Genomic DNA, 19,318 nt, shown 5'->3' with positions numbered 1-19,318 from the left:
ACATTTTTATTGAACAAAAAAATTACAAATTCAACTGTCATGAAACAAATCAAAAATAACACATTCCCCCAACCCTCCTCCTCCCATAACCTTATTCCCAGTAACAAACTAAACTTGTAGACAACTGTCATGAAACAAACCAAAAATAACCCATTCCCCCATTCCTCTCCCACCCTAATAACAAACTAAAGTGTAGACAACTGTCATTAAACAAACCAAAAATAACTCATTCCCCCACTCTCCCAACAAAAGCAATGTCCTCTATGGGGACGCAGTCTGACAGAACAGAGCCAATACTTAAGTTGATATCTGGTAGTAGCATCTGCCATAGGTCACCTGTGAGATGGAGGAGCCAAGGAAAGACAATGTCAGCGATATGCATAGCAGGGTCCATGAGAGAGGCAGAGTCCCTTATAGCATAACGTTCCTGAGGCCACTGGGGAGATATGGTGCTTAGTCTTACCTCACTGCCTGTGGGCTATGTCCCGGCCTTCAACTCCAGCCACCGTTCCAGGGCCAGCTGTGGATAGTACTTCCCTTTCCAGGGCACTAAGAGTGATTGTGCTATTGGATCCCTCTGCCTCTCTCTGATGGTGCTTGTCACAGACCTCGCTAGGAATATGCCATTTCTTTATTAGATGCTGTACTCCACAGTTCTGTTGGTAGATTGAATTAACCCTATCGCAGATACACTGCCAGATAGCAAGTTGTCTACTGATGCTGGTTGGTTTGCTGTGTCTCCATAGAGGACACTGTAATTGGCCTTGACCTCTGTTACCAACAGGCGCAATTCCCCAGGCAAAGAATTGCCTTTACTTTTAGTGGACATATTATCTGTGCTTAAAGGTTCTGCATGGAGTATGGCACTATTATATCTTGGCATTTGGTTACTCTCTCCCAGGCCCTCCTATACCTAAGAAATGATCTTCTGTGGCTTGGGAGGACAAAGTACCATTTCTCCTTGTGGAGAAACAGCCTAGCCAATATTACTGTATCTGCCTAAGTAAAATTTGGCTGTCTTCTGCGCAAAGCCATTTTTGATACTGTCCCCATACACATCACATCATGACATCATGAGGTCTTTACGTGCTGACATCAAATTGGCGTCATGATGTGATGATGGTGATTCTATATGTAGTGTGGAACAAAGGTAAGTGTATGCTATAAATGGTACAGATTTTTATGCAGATTACATGACACACAAAACCATGAAGCCAAGCACAATTTTATAAAAGTGCAATTCTAAATATTGTGCCGATTTTTTTGGCGCAATGTATAGAATTTGGGCTTCAGGGCTAAACTCAGTAAATGACGCCCAAATGGTGCTCCAAGTTGGGTGCTGTTTATAGAATAGCGCATAGTGCCAGGATCCGTGCCCAACTTTTAGGCGTGAGGATTTACACCAACTGAAACCTGGCGTAAATCCCCAAACCTATATTCGGTGTGGATCCCCCATCTGTACAGAATAACCCTTAGCAAAATTTGAATGTAACTCCAAATTGGTGCCATATAGCACCAATAATTGATTGTTAGCGCCTAATTACTGGTACTAATAAGTGCATTACTCAAATTGCATGTGTAAATTGGATATGCGCCCAAATTTGTGCATGCAATCTGCAGCTTAATTAAAATAAAGGAGGTATGCCTTCTGTTCTCCCCCCTATTTTTGAATCAAATGATAAAAGACAATTAACTGAATCCTTATAATTTTACATACTCTCCCAAATCTTGTCCCATCTCCTTTAGCAGCGATTCCATTACCGACATGAGGCTTATCAGCCTGTAGTTTCCCACTTCTTCCCTGTCTCCACTTTTGTGAAGAGGGGCCATATCTGCTCGTCTCCAATCCCTCGGTACCTATCCTGTCTCTAAAGATCTATTAAATAAATCTTTAAAAGGTCCTGCCAGGACTTCTCTGTGCTCCCTCAGTACCCTGGGATGTATCCAATCTGGCCCCATAGCTTTGTCCACTTTCAGATTTTCAAGCCATTTATAAACACTTTCTTCCGTGAACAACGCAATATCTACTCCTTTCCCAGATATACCCTCTACCACCAACCATAGTCCTTCTCCAGGATTTTCTTCCGTGGACACCGAAGAGAAGTATTTGTTTAGCAAGTTCACTTTATCCTCATCACTCTCCACATAGCTATTCTCAGTATCTCAGTCTTGCAATTCCATTCCTATTTTTTCTCCTTTCTCCAGAGATCCAACAAATGACTCTCTGCCCAGATCATCAGGCTTGCAGCTTTTGTTGCCACTTGGAGACTCTTCATGCCACCTTGGCAATTTACATAGGCCACTGCCATTGCATTGTCAGATAGTACGTGCACCGTTTTGCTCTGGAGCAACCACTGAAAAGCTTGGAGCACCAGAAGTACTGTTTTGGTCTCCAGTCTGTTTATGTACCACCTGCCTCAGACAGTGGGCTCCTCAGCCTTTCAGGCTGGCATCTGTCATTACAACCATCCATTCCAGAGGTTCCACACTCATGCCTTGTTCTAAGTTGGAGCTCTAAAACCACCACGCCAGACTGCTCCTCACCTGCTCTTGGAGAGAGAGCCTCACATCCAATTTCTGAAAAGGCCACTGAGAAAGGAGGGCTACTTGGCATGGATGCTTGTGGACCCTGGCCCACTGAACCACTTTCAGAGTCCCTGCCATAGATCTCAAAACATGAAGGTAGTCCTGAGCCTGTGGTCTCCTGCTGCTCAGAAGATTTTGGACCTGTGCCTGCAGCTTCTGCACTCTTGCCTTCAGCAGGAATACTCACCCCTGTCAAGAGTCAAAATGTACCCCAAGGTATTTTAGCACCTGAGATCAACTCAATTTGCTCTTGGCTGAATTGATCACCCACACCAACTGCATCAGGAGCTGCACCACTCTGGAGGTAGCCCTGTTTGCTCTCTTGAAAGTGCTTTGCTTGGATCAGCAAGTTATCTAGATAAAGATGTACTAAGATGCCTTCCTTGTGCAAGGCTGCTACCATCACTACTATCAGCTTACCAAACACCCTTGGTGGTGTTGCCAATCTGAATGGCAGATCACAAAACTGAAAATTCTGCTCTAAAACAGTGAAACAAAGAACAGTTCTAATGTCCCTGATGAATTATTATATGGAAATATGCCTTCATTAGGTCCAAGGACATCAGGAAGTCTCCCTGCCTGACTGCTATGATGACTGACCACAAGGTCTCCCTTCAAAACTTGGAAATCCTAACAGCCCTGTTTAGTTGCTTTTGGTCTAAGATATGCCAAGAAATTCCTTTCTTCCTTCTTGGGAACCATGAAGCAAACCCTTCCTGTGCCATGTTCCCTCAGAGGGATGGGTACCAGTACACTGCTTGCAGTTGTATCAGCCTTTGCAAAGTCTCCCTGAGTGGAGCAACAGGGAGACTCTAGGAAACCATCCAGCAAAGGCCACACAAACTCCAGGGCAAACATTTTGCAAATTACCTCGAGGCCCAACTGTTCCATGGCATGTAAGCCGCATTGAGCCTGCCATGAGTGGGAAAGCGCGGGGTACAAATGTAACAAAAATAAAATAAAAAATAACCAGAGGACACCTCTGGTAGAAATCTTTCAACCGACCACCATTTGCTACTAGCAGTTATATCCTGACATCTTCATTGTGATCCTCCAGATGGAGCTACCACTCCTGCCTCCTGACCACCTCTATGGTTCCTTGAAAGGCTTGATTGCTCTGAAAAAATCTGCTCCATTGCACCCTACTGATTCTTCCTGAGTGATAACATCTGCCAGTTTATCTTCCAGAAGTCTTGAAACCTTGGATTTCTCTAAAATCTTTACTAACTTGTCCAGATCTTCTCCAAACTACAATTTCTATCTAAATGGGAGTTTGCTCAACCGAGTTTCAATGTCACATCCACAAACCAACTGTGCAACCACAGAGATCTATGTGCTAATACCAGAAACATCTCCTTCACCAAAGCCCTAATCAGATCATAAAAGGCATCTACCATGAAGGCTAAGCCCTATCAAATTTTGTGCACTTCCTAGTCCCCCAGGAAGGTCTCATCTGTTGGCCTGACACCTTTTCATGCCCATAACTACTGCAGACTGCTGCCTTCAAAGCCAAGGCTGAAGCATTGAAGGCCTGCTTTAGGAGGGCTTCAATGATCCTGTAGGTCCTTCAGTGTGGTGCCTCCTTCTACCAGGATAGTCATTTTCTGTGTCACTGCTGAAACCACCACGTCTAATTTGGGAGCCTAATAGTTTCTCTATCTTCTATAGGAATTGGATAGATCCTCACTATGGAAATACTGACCTTGAAGCCCACTTCTGGGGGGTCTCATTCAGACAAAATCATATCTCAAATAGCCTGTTGCATGAGGAATAACCAGGCAGGCTTCCTTATACCTTCAAGCAGGGGATCTACCTTCTGAGTCCTGTCACCCTTGCTCTCCTATGACAGATTGAGGGCTGAAGACACCTTAGAAATTAGTTCCTATGGAAAACGCGCACTACCAAGGAGTCTTCTCCCAGGGGCAACTCCTCAGCCCAACTATCTTCTACCTGCTTTCCAGCCTTTCCCTACATCCCTTGGTTGTATCAGATTCTTTCCTGACTGCACTGACCTGAAATCTTCCAAACCTAAGCCTCAGTCTACCCTCTACCTCTTTGGTGCTCCTTGACCAATAGACATGTCCTTCTGCAAGTCAGTCACTTGTTCTCCTGCCTTTCTCAAACAGAAGGCCTTGTACATCAAAAGTGTGAAATTCAGAAGAAATCCTACCCACCAGATGATTCCCCCCACCTCTCTGCTATTGATTCTCTCCACTTAAAATGGCTTCACAGCTTTCAGAAGTGGTGGGTCCTCAGGTGCATGGGCTGCATCTGAAATGGTGATGTTTCCCGCAACTTTCAGGCTCCCTGCTACCTCAGAAGACAGGTCCATGCCCATGTTCTCCACTGTACTCCAGGCTCCTTCTGCAACTGTGGTGTTGGCCATCACAGTGCTGTATCCCAGCTTAGAGCTGCAGAGATAGCAACTATCACAAGGCCCCTCCACTCCACACCAGTCGGGTGAGCAGCAGAGCCATGGCTTCTCACTGCTCATGCTGGAGTACTGTGCCTGATCCTGCCAGTGCTCTGACTCCCCCCCCCCCCCATACCTACACAATCATCAGGCTGCAGAAGGGAGAAATAACAGATAACTGGAGAATGCAGTTTCCTTGGTAAAGTATACTCATTCCTGCTTTTTGTCTGTCCCCACACAGTCACTCTAGGTCCCCCCTCCCCAAGTTGGGGAGGGAAGGGAAGCTGAGGCACACACACCACTCCTCACAATATCCCTTAAAGGACAATAAAGAGGGACAGAGGGAGAGGGGAAAGACTTAGACACCTAGGTGTAGCACCCCATGGTAATACCTAGGCGGGTTAAACAAAATGCCAAATCTTACTTTACTTCCTTATTTCTTTTAAACCTAGTCCACTGACCTAAAGAGGACCAGCCTACCTTAACCAAACCAATTCACCAGCCTACCTTAACCAAATCTAGACTCCCCAGACTAAGCCACGCCTACCATCTGCTGGAAACTGAAAACTATTGGCTAGCTGTGGACTGTACAGGACAGGTATTGGATCACTCTCAAGTCAGAAGTTCTCAGTCTCTATCTACTAGTAGGAGTCAGGGGCGTAGCCACGGGTGGGCCTGGGTGGGCCCAGGCCCACCCAGTTTTGGTTCAGGCCCACCCAGCAGTGGAGGCAGTGGAGCGGAGGGAGCAGGCTGAGCTCCGATCCCGCATCTGCCTCCCTCTCTCTCACGGCAGCATAGACGCCCCAGCCCGCCACTGCCCCGCCGCCGCCCGCTGTACCTTTAAATATTACAGTTTTGCTGGAGTCGCGGGCAGCCGGCATTGAAGACATCGGCAGGCTTACGCCGGTTCCAGCAGCCTTCCCTTCCCTCGTTGCAAGTCGGATGATGGCTCCGCCCTCTTCTGATGTATTTCCTGTTTCTACGAGGGCGGAGCCATCATCCGACTTGCAACGAGGGAAGGGAAGGCTGCTGGAACCGGCGTAAGCCTGCCGATGTCTTCAATGCCGGCTGCCCGCGACTCCAGCAAAACTGTAATATTTAAAGGGGGGGCGGGAAGGAAACAGGGCAGACGGGAGAGGAGGGTTGCTGCACATGGTGGAAGAAGGGGAGAGGAGGGTTGCTGGATGGAGGGAAGGGGAGAGGAGGGTTGCTGCACATGGTGGAAGAAGGGGAGAGGAGGGTTGCTGGATGGAGGGATGGGGAGAGGAGGGTTGCTGGACATGGTGGAAGAAGGGGAGAGGAGGGTTGCTGGATATGGTGGAAGAAGGGGAGAGGAGGGTTGCTGGATGGAGGGAAGGGGAGAGGAGGGTTGCTGGACATGGTGGGAGAGGAGGGTTGCTGGATATGGTGGAAGAAGGGGAGAGGAGGGTTGCTGGATGGAGGGAAGGGGAGAGGAGGGTTGCTGGACATGGTGGAAGAAGGGGAGAGGAGGGTTGCTGGATATGGTGGAAGAAGGGGAGAGGAGGGTTGCTGGACATGGTGGAAGAAGGGGAGAGGAGGGTTGCTGGATGGAGGGAAGGGGAGAGGAGGGTTGCTGGACATGGTGGAAGAAGGGGAGAGGAGGGTTGCTGGATGGAGGGAAGGGGAGAGGAGGGTTGCTGGACATGGTGGAAGAAGGGGAGAGGAGGGTTGCTGGATGGAGGGAAGGGGAGAGGAGGGTTGCTGGACATGGTGGAAGAAGGGGAGAGGAGGGTTGCTGGATGGAGGGAAGGGGAGAGGAGGGTTGCTGCACATGGTGGAAGAAGGGGAGAGGAGGGTTGCTGGATGGAGGGAAGGGGAGAGGAGGGTTGCTGCACATGGTGGAAGAAGGGGAGAGGAGGGTTGCTGGATGGAGGGATGGGGAGAGGAGGGTTGCTGGACATGGTGGAAGAAGGGGAGAGGAGGGTTGCTGGATGGAGGGAAGGGGAGAGGAGGGTTGCTGGACATGGTGGAAGAAGGGGAGAGGAGGGCTGCTGGATGGAGGGAAGGGGAGAGGAGGGTTGCTGGACATGGTGGAAGAAGGGGAGAGGAGGGTTGCTGGATATGGTGGAAGAAGGGGAGAGGAGGGTTGCTGGACATGGTGGAAGAAGGGGAGAGGAGGGTTGCTGGATGGAGGGAAGGGGAGAGGAGGGTTGCTGGACATGGTGGAAGAAGGGGAGAGGAGGGTTGCTGGATGGAGGGAAGGGGAGAGGAGGGTTGCTGGACATGGTGGAAGAAGGGGAGAGGAGGGTTGCTGGATGGAGGGAAGGGGAGAGGAGGGTTGCTGGACATGGTGGAAGAAGGGGAGAGGAGGGTTGCTGGATGGAGGGAAGGGGAGAGGAGGGTTGCTGCACATGGTGGAAGTAGGGGAGAGGAGGGTTGCTGGATGGAGGGAAGGGGAGAGGAGGGTTGCTGCACATGGTGGAAGAAGGGGAGAGGAGGGTTGCTGGATGGAGGGATGGGGAGAGGAGGGTTGCTGGACATGGTGGAAGAAGGGGAGAGGAGGGTTGCTGGATGGAGGGAAGGGGAGAGGAGGGTTGCTGGACATGGTGGAAGAAGGGGAGAGGAGGGCTGCTGGATATGGTGGAAGAAGGGGAGAGGAGGGTTGCTGGACATGGATGGAGGGAAGGACAGGGGAGAGGAGGGTTGCTGGACATGGATGGAGGGAAGGACAGGGGAGAGGAGGGTTGCTGGACATGGATGGAAGAGAGGGAAGGGAGAGAGAAGAAATGCTGGACATGGATGGAGGGGTTGGATGAATGAGGAAGGAGATGAGATGAGGGAAAAGGAAGAGAGGAGAAAAACTGCACATGGATGAAGAAAATAGGCAGAAACTGGATCCACTAGACAGTCAAGTCTGCAGAGGACCCAGCTTTTACTTATGGATATAGAGCAAGAAATGAAGAAGAAAGGAGGAAAGTAAAGAAATAAATGGAAAGGAAGCCCTGGAAACGGAGTTAAGAGGACAGATAGCAGCAGAATCGGATACTGGGCCAGCATGATCAGAAAAACAGTCACCAGACAACAAAGGTAGAAAAAAAATCATTTTATTTTCATTATAGTGTTTGGAATATGTCCACTTTGAGAATCAGGTGCTCAACATTAAAAGTTTATATTTATTTACTTATTTATGGCATTTTATCCCACATTAAGCATGAATTAAATTGGAACCTGGGATCATTTAATTTTTTTTTCCTGGAGACAGTAATGCATTGCCCCCCCCCCAGGCTCTCTCCCCGGCTATAGCCAGCTCTGCAATTTTGAGGGGAGGTGCAGAGGTGGACTGGGGAGAGAGCCTGTTGTTAAACATTTACCAGCACACCACTGTCTAGTGCCCACCCATCCAACCTGTTGGCCCACCCAAAAATTGACTTCTGGCTACGCCACTGGTAGGAGTGCGTAAACACATGCATCTGGACCAGTCAGGAGGGATGCTAAGGAAGAATGGGCATTTTGATCTTTATGTACCAACTCTTCTTACTAAGTTAGAAGGTGATTTTTTTTTTTTAAACGTTTAAGTGCTGCTTCCTTTTCAGCAAGAGTTTTTTTCCCCTCAGATTTTAACTTAGTATAAATGTACATTGTCAAAAATGTTTGGTTTCAGCTTTTCATGATTTGTGGACATTTTTGGTTCTTAAAACCTTTGAACATGCATTAGAACTTTTTAGCAAAAGTAAACTGATTGTATGCACATTAATACAAGCATTAAATTGTTTTTACATGCACTAAGGGACCTCTTTACTAAAGCATGTTAACTGCTACTACACAGCCACGGTAACTGCTTTTGTGTATGATAATTCATGCATTAAGGGAATTTGGTGCTAGAGAGCATAAGTAAGTGGGACTGGACACAGAATGTATTTGGAAAGTATATTGCAGTTAGTGCACGGCAACTACCGCACGTTAATCAATAATGTTGCAGTTAGTGCAGGTCCACTAGGATGTTCTAAGTGCATCTGGAGTAACTGTAATCAGGGTACTGCACACTTTAATAAGAGACTCTCCCTAATAGGTGCTGTGGTAAATTTGCACATAGCACATATTAATTTCTTGTATTAAGGTACGATAACTGCAACTGCCAATCCAAGAGGTGTGCCCAACTTAATTGGCTATTGAGCCAATTAATGCCAATAATTGGGTGCTAATTGAATTTGAATTTGCACATTTATCTTGCTATGTGCTATTCTATAACAATGTGTGCCCAAATCCCATGGGGCAGATGATCAATTCCTCATGCTATTCCAAAACAGTGCTGTAAAAATATTGCTGGAGCAGTGCGGGGAAGTAACTCCCCAATGATCAACACTAATATCATGCAAATTTAGGCGCATTATTAGCGTTGATCATCAGGAAGATTGTGCCTGGGCATGCAATCAAGGCACAATCTTCCCTGTCAAACCTAAAGCCCAACCCCCCCCCCCCCCCATGACCCCCCTGCCAAACACAAGGCCTGGAGGTCCAGTGGACTTCCAGGCCTCTCACCCCCTCCCCCACAACACTACTACTACTACTAACTAACATTTCTAAAGCGCTACTAGGGTTACGCAGCGCTGTACAATTTAAACATAGAAGGACAGTCCCTGCTCAAAGAGCTTACAATCTAAAAGACAAGAGAACAATCTAAAGACAAGTGTACAATCTAGAGGACGAGTGAACAGTTAATCTGATAGGGTGGATAGATTGGGGCATTCTATATTTCAGCATTGAAGAGGTGAGTTTTAAGCAGAGATTTGAAGATGGGTAGGGAGGGAGCATGGCGTATGGGTAAAGGAAGATTGTTCCAGGCATAGGGTGAGGCAAGGCAGAATGAGCGGAGCCTGGAGTTGGCAGTGGTGGAGAAGGGTACTGAGAGAAGGGCTTTGTCCTGTGAGCGGAGGTTACAGGCGGGAACATAGGGGGAGATGAGGGTGGAGAGGTAGTGAGGAGCCGCAGACTGAGAGCATTTGTAGGTAAGGAGGAGGAGCTTGAATTGTATGCGATATCTGATCGGAAGCCAATGAAGTGATTTGAGGAGAGGGGTGATATGAGTATATCGGTTCTGGCGGAATATAAGACGTGCGGCAGCGTTCTGAACGGATTGAAGGGGGGATAGATGGCTGAGTGGGAGGCCGGTGAGGAGTAAGTTGCAGTAATCAAGGCGAGAGGTAATGAGAGCGTGGACAAGAGTTCTGGTGGTGTGCTCAGAGAGGAAAGGGCGAATTTTGCTGATGTTGAAGAGGAAGAAGCGACAGGTCTTGGCAGTCTGTTGGATATGCGCAGAGAAGGAGAGGGAGGAGTCGAAGATGACTCCGAGGTTGCGGGCAGATGGGACGGGGAGGATGAGGGTGTTATCAACTGAGATAGAGAGTGGAGGAAGAGGAGAAGTGGGTTTAGGAGGAAAGACGAGGAGCTCGGTCTTGGACATGTTCAGCTTCAGGTGGCAGTTGGACATCCATGCCACAATGTTGGATAAACAGGCCGATACCTTGGCCTGGGTCTCCGCGGTGATGTCAGGTGTGGAGAGGTATAGCTGGGTGTCATCAGCATAAAGATGATACTGAAAACCATGAGACGAGTTCAGCGAGCCCAGGGAAGAGGTGTAGATTGAGAAAAGAAGGGGTCCAAGGACAGATCCCTGGGGAACTCCAAGAGATAGTGGGATGGGAGTGGAGGAAAATCCATGGGAGTGTACCCTGAAGGTGCGGTGGGAGAGATAAGAGGAGAACCAGGACAGGACAGGGCCTTGGAACCCAAAAAAGGACAGCGTGGCCAGAAGTAAATCATGATTGACAGTGTCAAACACGGCGGAAAGATCGAGGAGGATGAGGATGGAGTAGTGGCCTCTGGATTTGGCCAGGAGCAGGTCATTGCAAACTTTAGAGAGTGCCATTTCTGTCGAGTGCAGAGGGCGAAAACCGGATTGAAGTGGATCGAGGATGGCATGAGAGGAGAGAAAATCAAGGCAGCGGCTGTGAACGGCGCGCTCAAGTATTTTGGAGAGGAAGGGTAAAAGAGAGATGGGGCGGTAGTTGGAGGGGCAGGTAGGGTCAAGTGAAGGTTTTTTGAGGAGAGGTGTGACAACGGCGTGCTTGAAGGTGTCAGGGACAGTTGCAGTGGAGAGAGAGAGGTTGAGGATGCGGCAGATGGAGGGGGTGACAGTATGGGAGATGGTGTTGAGTAGGTTGGTGGGGATGGGATCAGAGGAACAGGTGGTGCATTTCGAGGAGGAAAGAAGGCGGGAAGTTTCATCCTCGGTGATCTCAGGAAAAGAGGAGAAAGAGGCCTGGGTAGGTTGGTTGAGGGAGAGGGTTAAAGGGTGAAGAGGAGGTGGTGGCTTGTTCGTGAACTCAAGGTTGATCTTTTGCACTTTGTCGCGGAAATAGTCGGCCAGCGATTGAGGAGAGAGAGAAGGGGGAGTAGGAGCGGGGGGCACTTTTAGGAGGGAGTTAAGGGTGGTGAAGAGACGACGAGGGTTGGAGCTGAGAGAATTGGTCAATTGGGTGTAATAGTCCTGTTTTGCACGGAATAGGGAGGAGTGGAAGGAGGATAGCATGAATTTGTAGTGGAGGAAGTCTGAAAGGGTACGAGATTTCCTCCAGAGGCGCTCAGCGGATCGGGTGCAGGAGCGAAGGTAACGGATGCAAGGAGTCAGCCAGGGCTGGGGATTGGTGCACTGTGGGACGGGAGATGGATGGTGCGAGGGTGTCCAAAGCAGAGGAGAGAGCGGTATTGTAAGCGGAGACTGCTTTGTCGACAGTTTCGGAGGACGTGATGGAGGGGAGGAGATTAGAGATAGTAGATGATAAGGGGGAGGGGTCAATAGCCTGGAGGTTCCTGGAGGTGGTGGTTAAAGTTGGACCCAACACCAAAGATATTCTGGTGGTCTAGTGGGACCCTCGACAGCTCCCCCAATCCAACCCTTCCCCTCATACCTTAAGGTTAGAGGGAGGGACTAGCACTCCCTCCCTCCTCTGGGTGCCACTTCAAAATGGTGGCACCCTTCCCTGCCTTGTGCATCCTCGGATGTACTGAACAGGGCTTAACTTCCATATAAGGGAACTTTAACTTGTCTTCCTTATATGGAAGTTAAGCACTGCCCATTTCATCCGAGGATGTACAAGACAGCGCAGGGTGCCACCATTTTGAGGTGGCACCCAGAGGAGGAAGGGAATGGTAGTCTCTTCCTCCTCCAACCTTGAGAGGAGGGGGTTGAGTTCGGGGGGAACCCACTGCTAGACCACCAGGGCTGACATTGGAGGGGGTGTGTTGAGGTCCCACTGGTCCACCATGGTATTTTTGATGTTGGGGGAGTTGTGTTCAAGGGGGGGGCAAGGGGGGTGAGGGTGTTTGGCGCGGGTGAGTCAGTGGAGGAGATTATGTGTTAGGGGGTATGTGCTTGGGGGGGAAAGGGGTCTGGAGGTTTACTGGACCTCCAGGCCCTTACACATATGGGGGTTTGGGGGATCTCTGGGTTCCACTGGACCACTAGGGCTATGTTTGATGGTCTCCCCCATTCCTCCCACTTGTTTGGCAAACTCTAATACCAGCTCCAAGCTGGCATAGGGTTTGCTGTGGAAGTAGCACCCTTATTTGGTGTGCTGCCCGCTTATCATCTGGGAGGAATGCAGGAGACCCTGTTTTGCATGCATTTGCATGCAATTAGCGGTCAGAGCGAGCAAACATATTTCAACTGCTCACCTGCTCTGATCCTGGGGCAAGGCAAATGTAGACGCTAGTCCAGCACTAATAGCCTCTAGTGCCTGCGTTTGCTTCTTAGCATCTGCCTGATAGTGCATAACCCAAAAGGGGGCATGACCATGTCAGGTGCGTTCCTAAAATGTGTATGCACTGTTATAGAATACTGGGGATGTGTGCCCGAATTGGGCACCGGGAATTACACCTAGTTTCAGCAGGTGTAAGTCCTGACACCCAAATTTGGGCGTTAATTGGCACTCAGTGCTAATTCTATAATGGGAGCTCATTTTTGAGTGCCCATTATAGAAAAGCATTGGACACCATTCACTGAAACTACCCTTAATACACTGTAGTAAAAGGACCCCATACATTTTTTAAGGTATGCAAATGAATGCACATTCCTATACCCTAGTTAACCTTTTGACCATGATTAAATTTTGTTATGATTTAGTGGAGGGCTAAAGAGGTGGAAGGAGGGATAAAGAGGTGGAAGAAGGCTAAAGGGATGAAGGTAAAGAGAGCGATTTAAGGGGTATGGCCCTTTAATTTTATGCCTACCACAGAACTGGTTTCAAAGTACTGGACTCTGCATCTCTCTGGCTGTTCTATGTTCATCTTGCCACACCTGTCAGGAATGGTGAGCCCTTGGACCAAAGCTGGAGCTTTGGCAGACAAATCACCGGGGCTGGCACAGGTAGGAATCAGAACAGACTAGACTAGGATAAACTAACAGACTCAACAAGGCAGGACAGAGATAACTAAACACAATGGACAACACAAGAACCGGATCCAGATGAGGCAAGGAAAAGAAGGCAAAGGGCCAGAACTGGAACCCAGACAGGACAAGGCAAAACACAGAAGTAGATTAAAACTGGTTCCAGAAACGGGCAAGACAAGGACAAGGCAAGGACTGGATCTAGACAGGACTAGACTGAAAGAGACAAGACAAAGCACAACTAGACAGGCAAGACAGGGTAGGAGCTAGGCAACAAGAATAACAGAAGCAAGACAATAAACAAGGCAGGGACAGGAGTCAGGATTCTCAAACAGGCTTGGCTGGAAACGGATTCTGGAACGGGCCTGGCCTGGCTGGAATAGGATTCTGAAACTGGCTTGGCTTGACTGGAACAGGATACTGAAAGGGACTTGGCTTGACAGGGAACAGGAATAGAACTAGCTCAAACACAGAGCAGGGGCAGAACCTGGCTCAAACACACAACAGGAACAGAACTTGGCAGAAACAGAGCTCAAGAGCCAGGAAGCAAACATAGCAGGCAAAGGATTAAGCAGACTAAGGAAAGACAAACAAACAATGAAGCAATGTGTTTACCAGCACCCATAGCTAGAAAGGGAAAGGCCAGGCAGACTGAGAGGCAGCCACAGCTGTATAGCAGTGAAGTAATCAGGGCCGACGCCGGCTTCTACAGACTCTCAGAATAAACAGACAAGAGCCACACACACACAGGAAACAGAACTGGGAATATAGAAAACAGGAACAGAGCTTGGTTAAAACACAGAGAGTGGCTTAAACACAGAACTTAACTATAGCAAGAGTCAAAAGTAGGGCTAGACTAAAAGCAGGAGCCAAGGGTAGAGTCAAACAGATACAGACACCAAGGGCAGGGTGTGGCTCTAGAGCCAGGCTTTCAGGATCAAGGTACAAAAGCAAACATACAGAAACAAAGCAAAGCATTGAAACACAAAACTCAAAGAAACACAGAACAGACCTTCAGGAGCAAGATTCTCAGGAACAAAGACAAGCAAGGAAATGACCTAAACAGGTAACACAAGATTAAGAGACCTCTTGCAAAGGCAATGTAGGAAAGCTCCCTGGGTCCTTATAAAGGAGTAGGCTGATGATGTCACAAGTAGGAAATTAAGTGAAAACAGGGACACCAAAGCAAGGCTTGGCTAACAGGAAGAACAATAACAGGAAATGAATCAGAAGCAGGGAGACCAAAGCGAGACTTGGCTTACAGGAAGAACAACAATAGGGAAAAAGGTAGACTGGAGAGGTCACAGAGCTAGATACAGAGAAACAGTAGGTCTGAACATAAGGGCACGGCCACAACCGTGACACATCTATTGGGTTTTTTTAAATTCCTGTTTTATGAAAATTTAATGCACACTTTTTCCAACAAGAAAAAGAAGGCAATATATCACAACATAGCTGTCAGTGGCACTGAGATGGCGACAGGTTATCTTACTTTTCTTATTGCTGTAGAATTTGTCATCTGGGCCATCCTTTCCTTTTTTGATAATCAGCTTTCCCATCTCCACATCAACCTTGAGGTGCATTTTTTGAGGAATTCCTAGAGACTCTGACTTTACCTACAGGAAAAAGGAAAAGTCTGTTTAATAACCTCTATCTTGAACCTGGTCCCAATGAAACTGTAAGGTAGTTTCATTAAAAAATGATAAAGATTTATTGAAACCAGTGTTTGCAAAATCTCTCTCTGGAATTTATTTGCTTTAGGATTTGAAATTGTATAGGACTTTTGCTATATTAGAGCAATTTTCATCTTATGTGTTTTTGTGCAAAATCAATTTTAAATGCTTTCCATACTGGCTAAATCACTTCACTTGAAAGAGGTGAATTTACTAAAAATACTTATGGGCCAATATTTAGCCATCACTGGTTAATTAGCCTCGGATATTCAGTGCTGAACCATGTCCAGACAACGGCACTGAATAGCTGGTGCTAATTTAAGTGGGACTGGCAGAGGCTGCTATGAGAAGCTGTGGCAACCATTTTGTTGTGGTAGCCTGGACTGGATGGTATTCATCCCAGAGTACTGAAGGAACTTAAAAATGAGCTTGTGGAGCTATTGTTAGTAATATGCAATTTATCCTTAAAATCGAGAGTGGTACTGGAAGATTGGAGGATGGCCAATGTAACGCTGATTTCTTTTTTTTTTTTTTTTTGGGGACATATGTAAAATTTAATGAAACTACAATAAAATATCACAGAAAAGATTTAGACTAGCAAAGAAAAATGCTCTGATTGCAGCACAAAAAAACAAGAACATACTTGGGCAAACTTGTAAAAATGTGGGTCTACCTCACAATTCTTTGCAAAATGATTTCATTACTAAACTTACACACTAGTTTTCAAAAATCATGCATTGCCTAAAAAGTTTTAAAGTTTATCACATTTTACAAATTACAAAAATGTTTGTCTAAACACTGTATGAATACTATAAAACATTCAATGAAAAATGTATAATCTTCAAGTATATTCTGCGACTTCTCACCACCATTTATTCCTCTCTCTCAAGTTACACCAACTGGTTTATTTGAAATCTATATTATTGACGATCATAATAATACAGTCCAATACGAAGGCACATATACATTGTCATCATAATACCATAACAATCTTTAACTAGTTCCATAACATCAATACCTTTTAATTTCTTCCCCCCCTTCTCCGAGTATTAACAATTCCTTTCCTTTGGCCCACTGAAAATAACACTCATATATAGTTAACACATATACATCAACACTTCAATATAAGGCTGGTCTCACCCATACAATTAGCCACCTTACACAAATCGTTCCAGCTTGGAGCTCTCTTCCCCCCTCCCCCCTCCCATTCCTTATAATCCCCCCCAAATAATGATCTTATACCCCCTTCCCCCCCTTCCCAAATCCCCAGACTACAACGTAAGAGTATTCATCAGTAAGCTACGAGCTCTGCTAGACAGGGCCTGCACATATGGTTCCCATACCTCCCAGAATCGTTGCCTACTTCTAGGACCACGACTCGCTCTATATGCCTCCATCATCACCAATGAGTGAAGCATATTCCTCCACAGCCAATAAGATGGCCCTGTTTCCTGAGTCCAATATTGCAATATACATTGTTTCCCAATGATTAAAGCCTTATATATTAAGAGTCGCTCCCCCTGCCGAATAACTAGCCCACTCTCATCCAGTCCCAACACCATATTCTTGGGTGGCAGACGTATCTTCTTTTTTAGCAATATTTCACAATATTCCATGATTTTACCCCAAAACTGCCTAATTACTGGGCATTCCCATAGCATGTGAAATACAGAAGCTCTCTGAAAGTTGCATTTACTACAGTTTGGCTCCTGTATTCTTCCAGCATAATAGGCCTGCACTGGGGAAAAATATGCTCTCAATATGATTCTAAATTGTATCTCTCGATGCCGAGCACTGGTTACTTTATGTGTTATCTCCTTCAGGTATTTAACTATGTCCCCACTTCTTATCTCCACTCGCATGTCAGTAGACCATTTCTGAACCACTACCTCATAACTTCGGGGTGGAGCAATCATTCTTAACTGTTTATAAAGTATGGAAACCGAAGTCTGTTCCCTACCTTGTGGTAAAAATAAGTTCACCAATAAGTCATAAATTCCTCTATCACACTTGCTTCTAATTAATTGCATAATGTAGCTATGTAGCTGATGATATTCATACCATGTCACATTCTTTGCACCCACCATACCCTCCAGAGTCTCTCTTGATATAACCTTCCCCGGGTCCTGCACAACATCCGCCACCAAGATCACCCCCTCCTGTGCCCAGTTAGCAACCCCCTTTTGCATATTCCCCGGGCCAAAATCTGCATTCCCCACTATTGGGAGTTGGTCAGTACAATGTGGATTCTTATTCAATTGCTTTAATATATATTGCCACATACTACGCATCGGGTGTAATAAAATATGTTGCCTCCAACTCTTAGGCAGGTTTTTACCCTTAAGATGTAACAAATAATATGGATGGTAGGGCCTGAATATTTCATACTCAGTCTTCCAATCCGTATACTCTTCTGTTTCCAATATCCAGTCTGCTAGGTGTCTCGTCAAACATGCCCAATTATATTGTCTTATATCAGGCATCCCTAAGCCTCCCTCCTCCCCTCTTCCATACATAAATTCAAGTTTGAGTTTTGCCTTCTTCTCACCCCAGCAAAACCTGGACAACATTCCATTAAGTTTCTTAAGATCTTTCGACTGTACAAGAATCGGCAACTGTCTTAGCACATAAAGCCATCTCGGGAAAAGTACCATTGCGAAGAGACCTACTCTCCCGCTCACCGTCAAGGGCAATCCCTCCCATCTGGCCAACTGATATCTCGTATGCTGAAGGAGCTCATCTACATTTTGTCTATATAATCTACTCAAGTCCCCAGTTAGCACAATGCCTAGATATCTAAACTCCCTTGCCGACCATCGCAATGGAAATTCACCCTTCCACTGCTCTCTTACTTTATCAGTCATAGGCAATCCCTCAGATTTTTGCATATTCAATTTAAATCCCGAGAATGTACCGTATTCTGCTAATACCTCCATCAGTACTGGTAACGACCTCTCTGGTCTATCCAGATGAACCAGGATATCATCTGCAAAGGCTGAGATTTTAAATTCTCGGGTTCCCAATTTTATCCCTTCAATCTCGGGATTCCCCAATATGTCACGCACTAAAGGGTCCAATGTTATGGCGAAAAGCAGTGGAGACAAAGGGCATCCCTGCCTAGTACCCCTATTTACCGGAAAGCTTTCAGAGTGCGAGCCATTAACCAGCACTCTGGCCGCTGGGTTTTTGTATAATATAGATATTGCTTGTGTAAAGTACCCCTCAAACCCATAAGCCCGCAGCGTTGCAAAAAGAAATTCCCACTCAACCCTATCAAACGCCTTCTGGGCGTCGAAACTGATCAATAGCGAGTCTCCTCCTTCCCTACGCACTCGCTCCATCGTAGCTAATATCATCCTAATATTCTTCACACTCTGTCTCCCTTGAATAAATCCCACTTGAGGAGAGGCCACAATCCCAGGCAGCACCCCAGCCAATCTCACAGCTAAGATCTTCGCCATCAGCTTTGCCTCGTAACTGATGAGTGATATCGGTCTGTAAGAATCTGGTAAAGTCGGATCCTTCTCAGGTTTCAGAAAGACCATTATATCTGCCAATCTCAAGGATGACGGGAGTTCCCCCAATGCCACAGAATCATTAAATGCATTGACTAATGTGTCCCCAATGTCCTGTACTAAGATTTTATATAGCTCAGCCCGGAATCCATCCGGACCCGCTGCTTTATGCAGTGCGCTATCTCTGATTCCTCTATGGACCTCTTCTATTTCTATCGGTTTGTTGAGCTCCTGCCGCTGTTGCTCTGATATCTTAGGCAGTGCTACATTCTCAAGATACATATCTGGATCTAAATCATCTGCGTCATTCTTGGCATACAACCTAGCATAATAATCTTGGAACACCGCCTGTATCCCTGCATCCGTGTGTACCAAGCCCCCTGATGACTCCCGCACTGCCAGCACTCTTCTCTGTCCCCTCGCTCTCCTCACTAATCCCGCCATCATTTTCCCTGGCTTATTGCCATACTGAAATAATCGATATCTATAATATTCAGCTGATTTACTTGCTCTTTGGTGCAATAACTCATTAAGTGAGGCTTGTGCAGCCAACAGTTGCTCCCTAGTATGACTTGTGGAATGTTGTCCATACGACCTCCTGAGACGTACTAGTAGTTTCCCCATTCTAATGATCGCTTGATCTCTCCGTTTCTTCTTCCTAGCGCTATACGCTATTATCTCTCCCCGTAAGACAGCCTTTCCTGCTTCCCAATATAATATCGGG

The 19,318-nt window shown here is 46.8% G+C and overlaps 1 protein-coding gene across 1 annotated transcript in view; it reads right to left on the bottom strand.

Annotated features, from left to right (window-relative positions):
• The window catches only part of INPP5D (inositol polyphosphate-5-phosphatase D), a 420,594-nt gene that overhangs the window by 145,072 nt on the left and 256,204 nt on the right, over positions 1-19,318 (bottom strand). Inside the window, exon 9 of the mRNA XM_030216155.1 lies at positions 14,899-15,022. Within this exon, the coding sequence (XP_030072015.1) occupies positions 14,899-15,022 (124 nt within the window). The remainder of the gene's footprint in view (positions 1-14,898; positions 15,023-19,318) is intronic.

The sequence above is a fragment of the Microcaecilia unicolor genome, chromosome 10 (genome assembly GCF_901765095.1).
Source record: "Microcaecilia unicolor chromosome 10, aMicUni1.1, whole genome shotgun sequence".
In the NCBI taxonomy this organism is placed as follows: domain Eukaryota; kingdom Metazoa; phylum Chordata; class Amphibia; order Gymnophiona; family Siphonopidae; genus Microcaecilia; species Microcaecilia unicolor.
The sequence above is the reverse complement of the archived record's forward strand: the minus strand, read 5'-3'. Positions and strand labels throughout refer to the sequence as shown.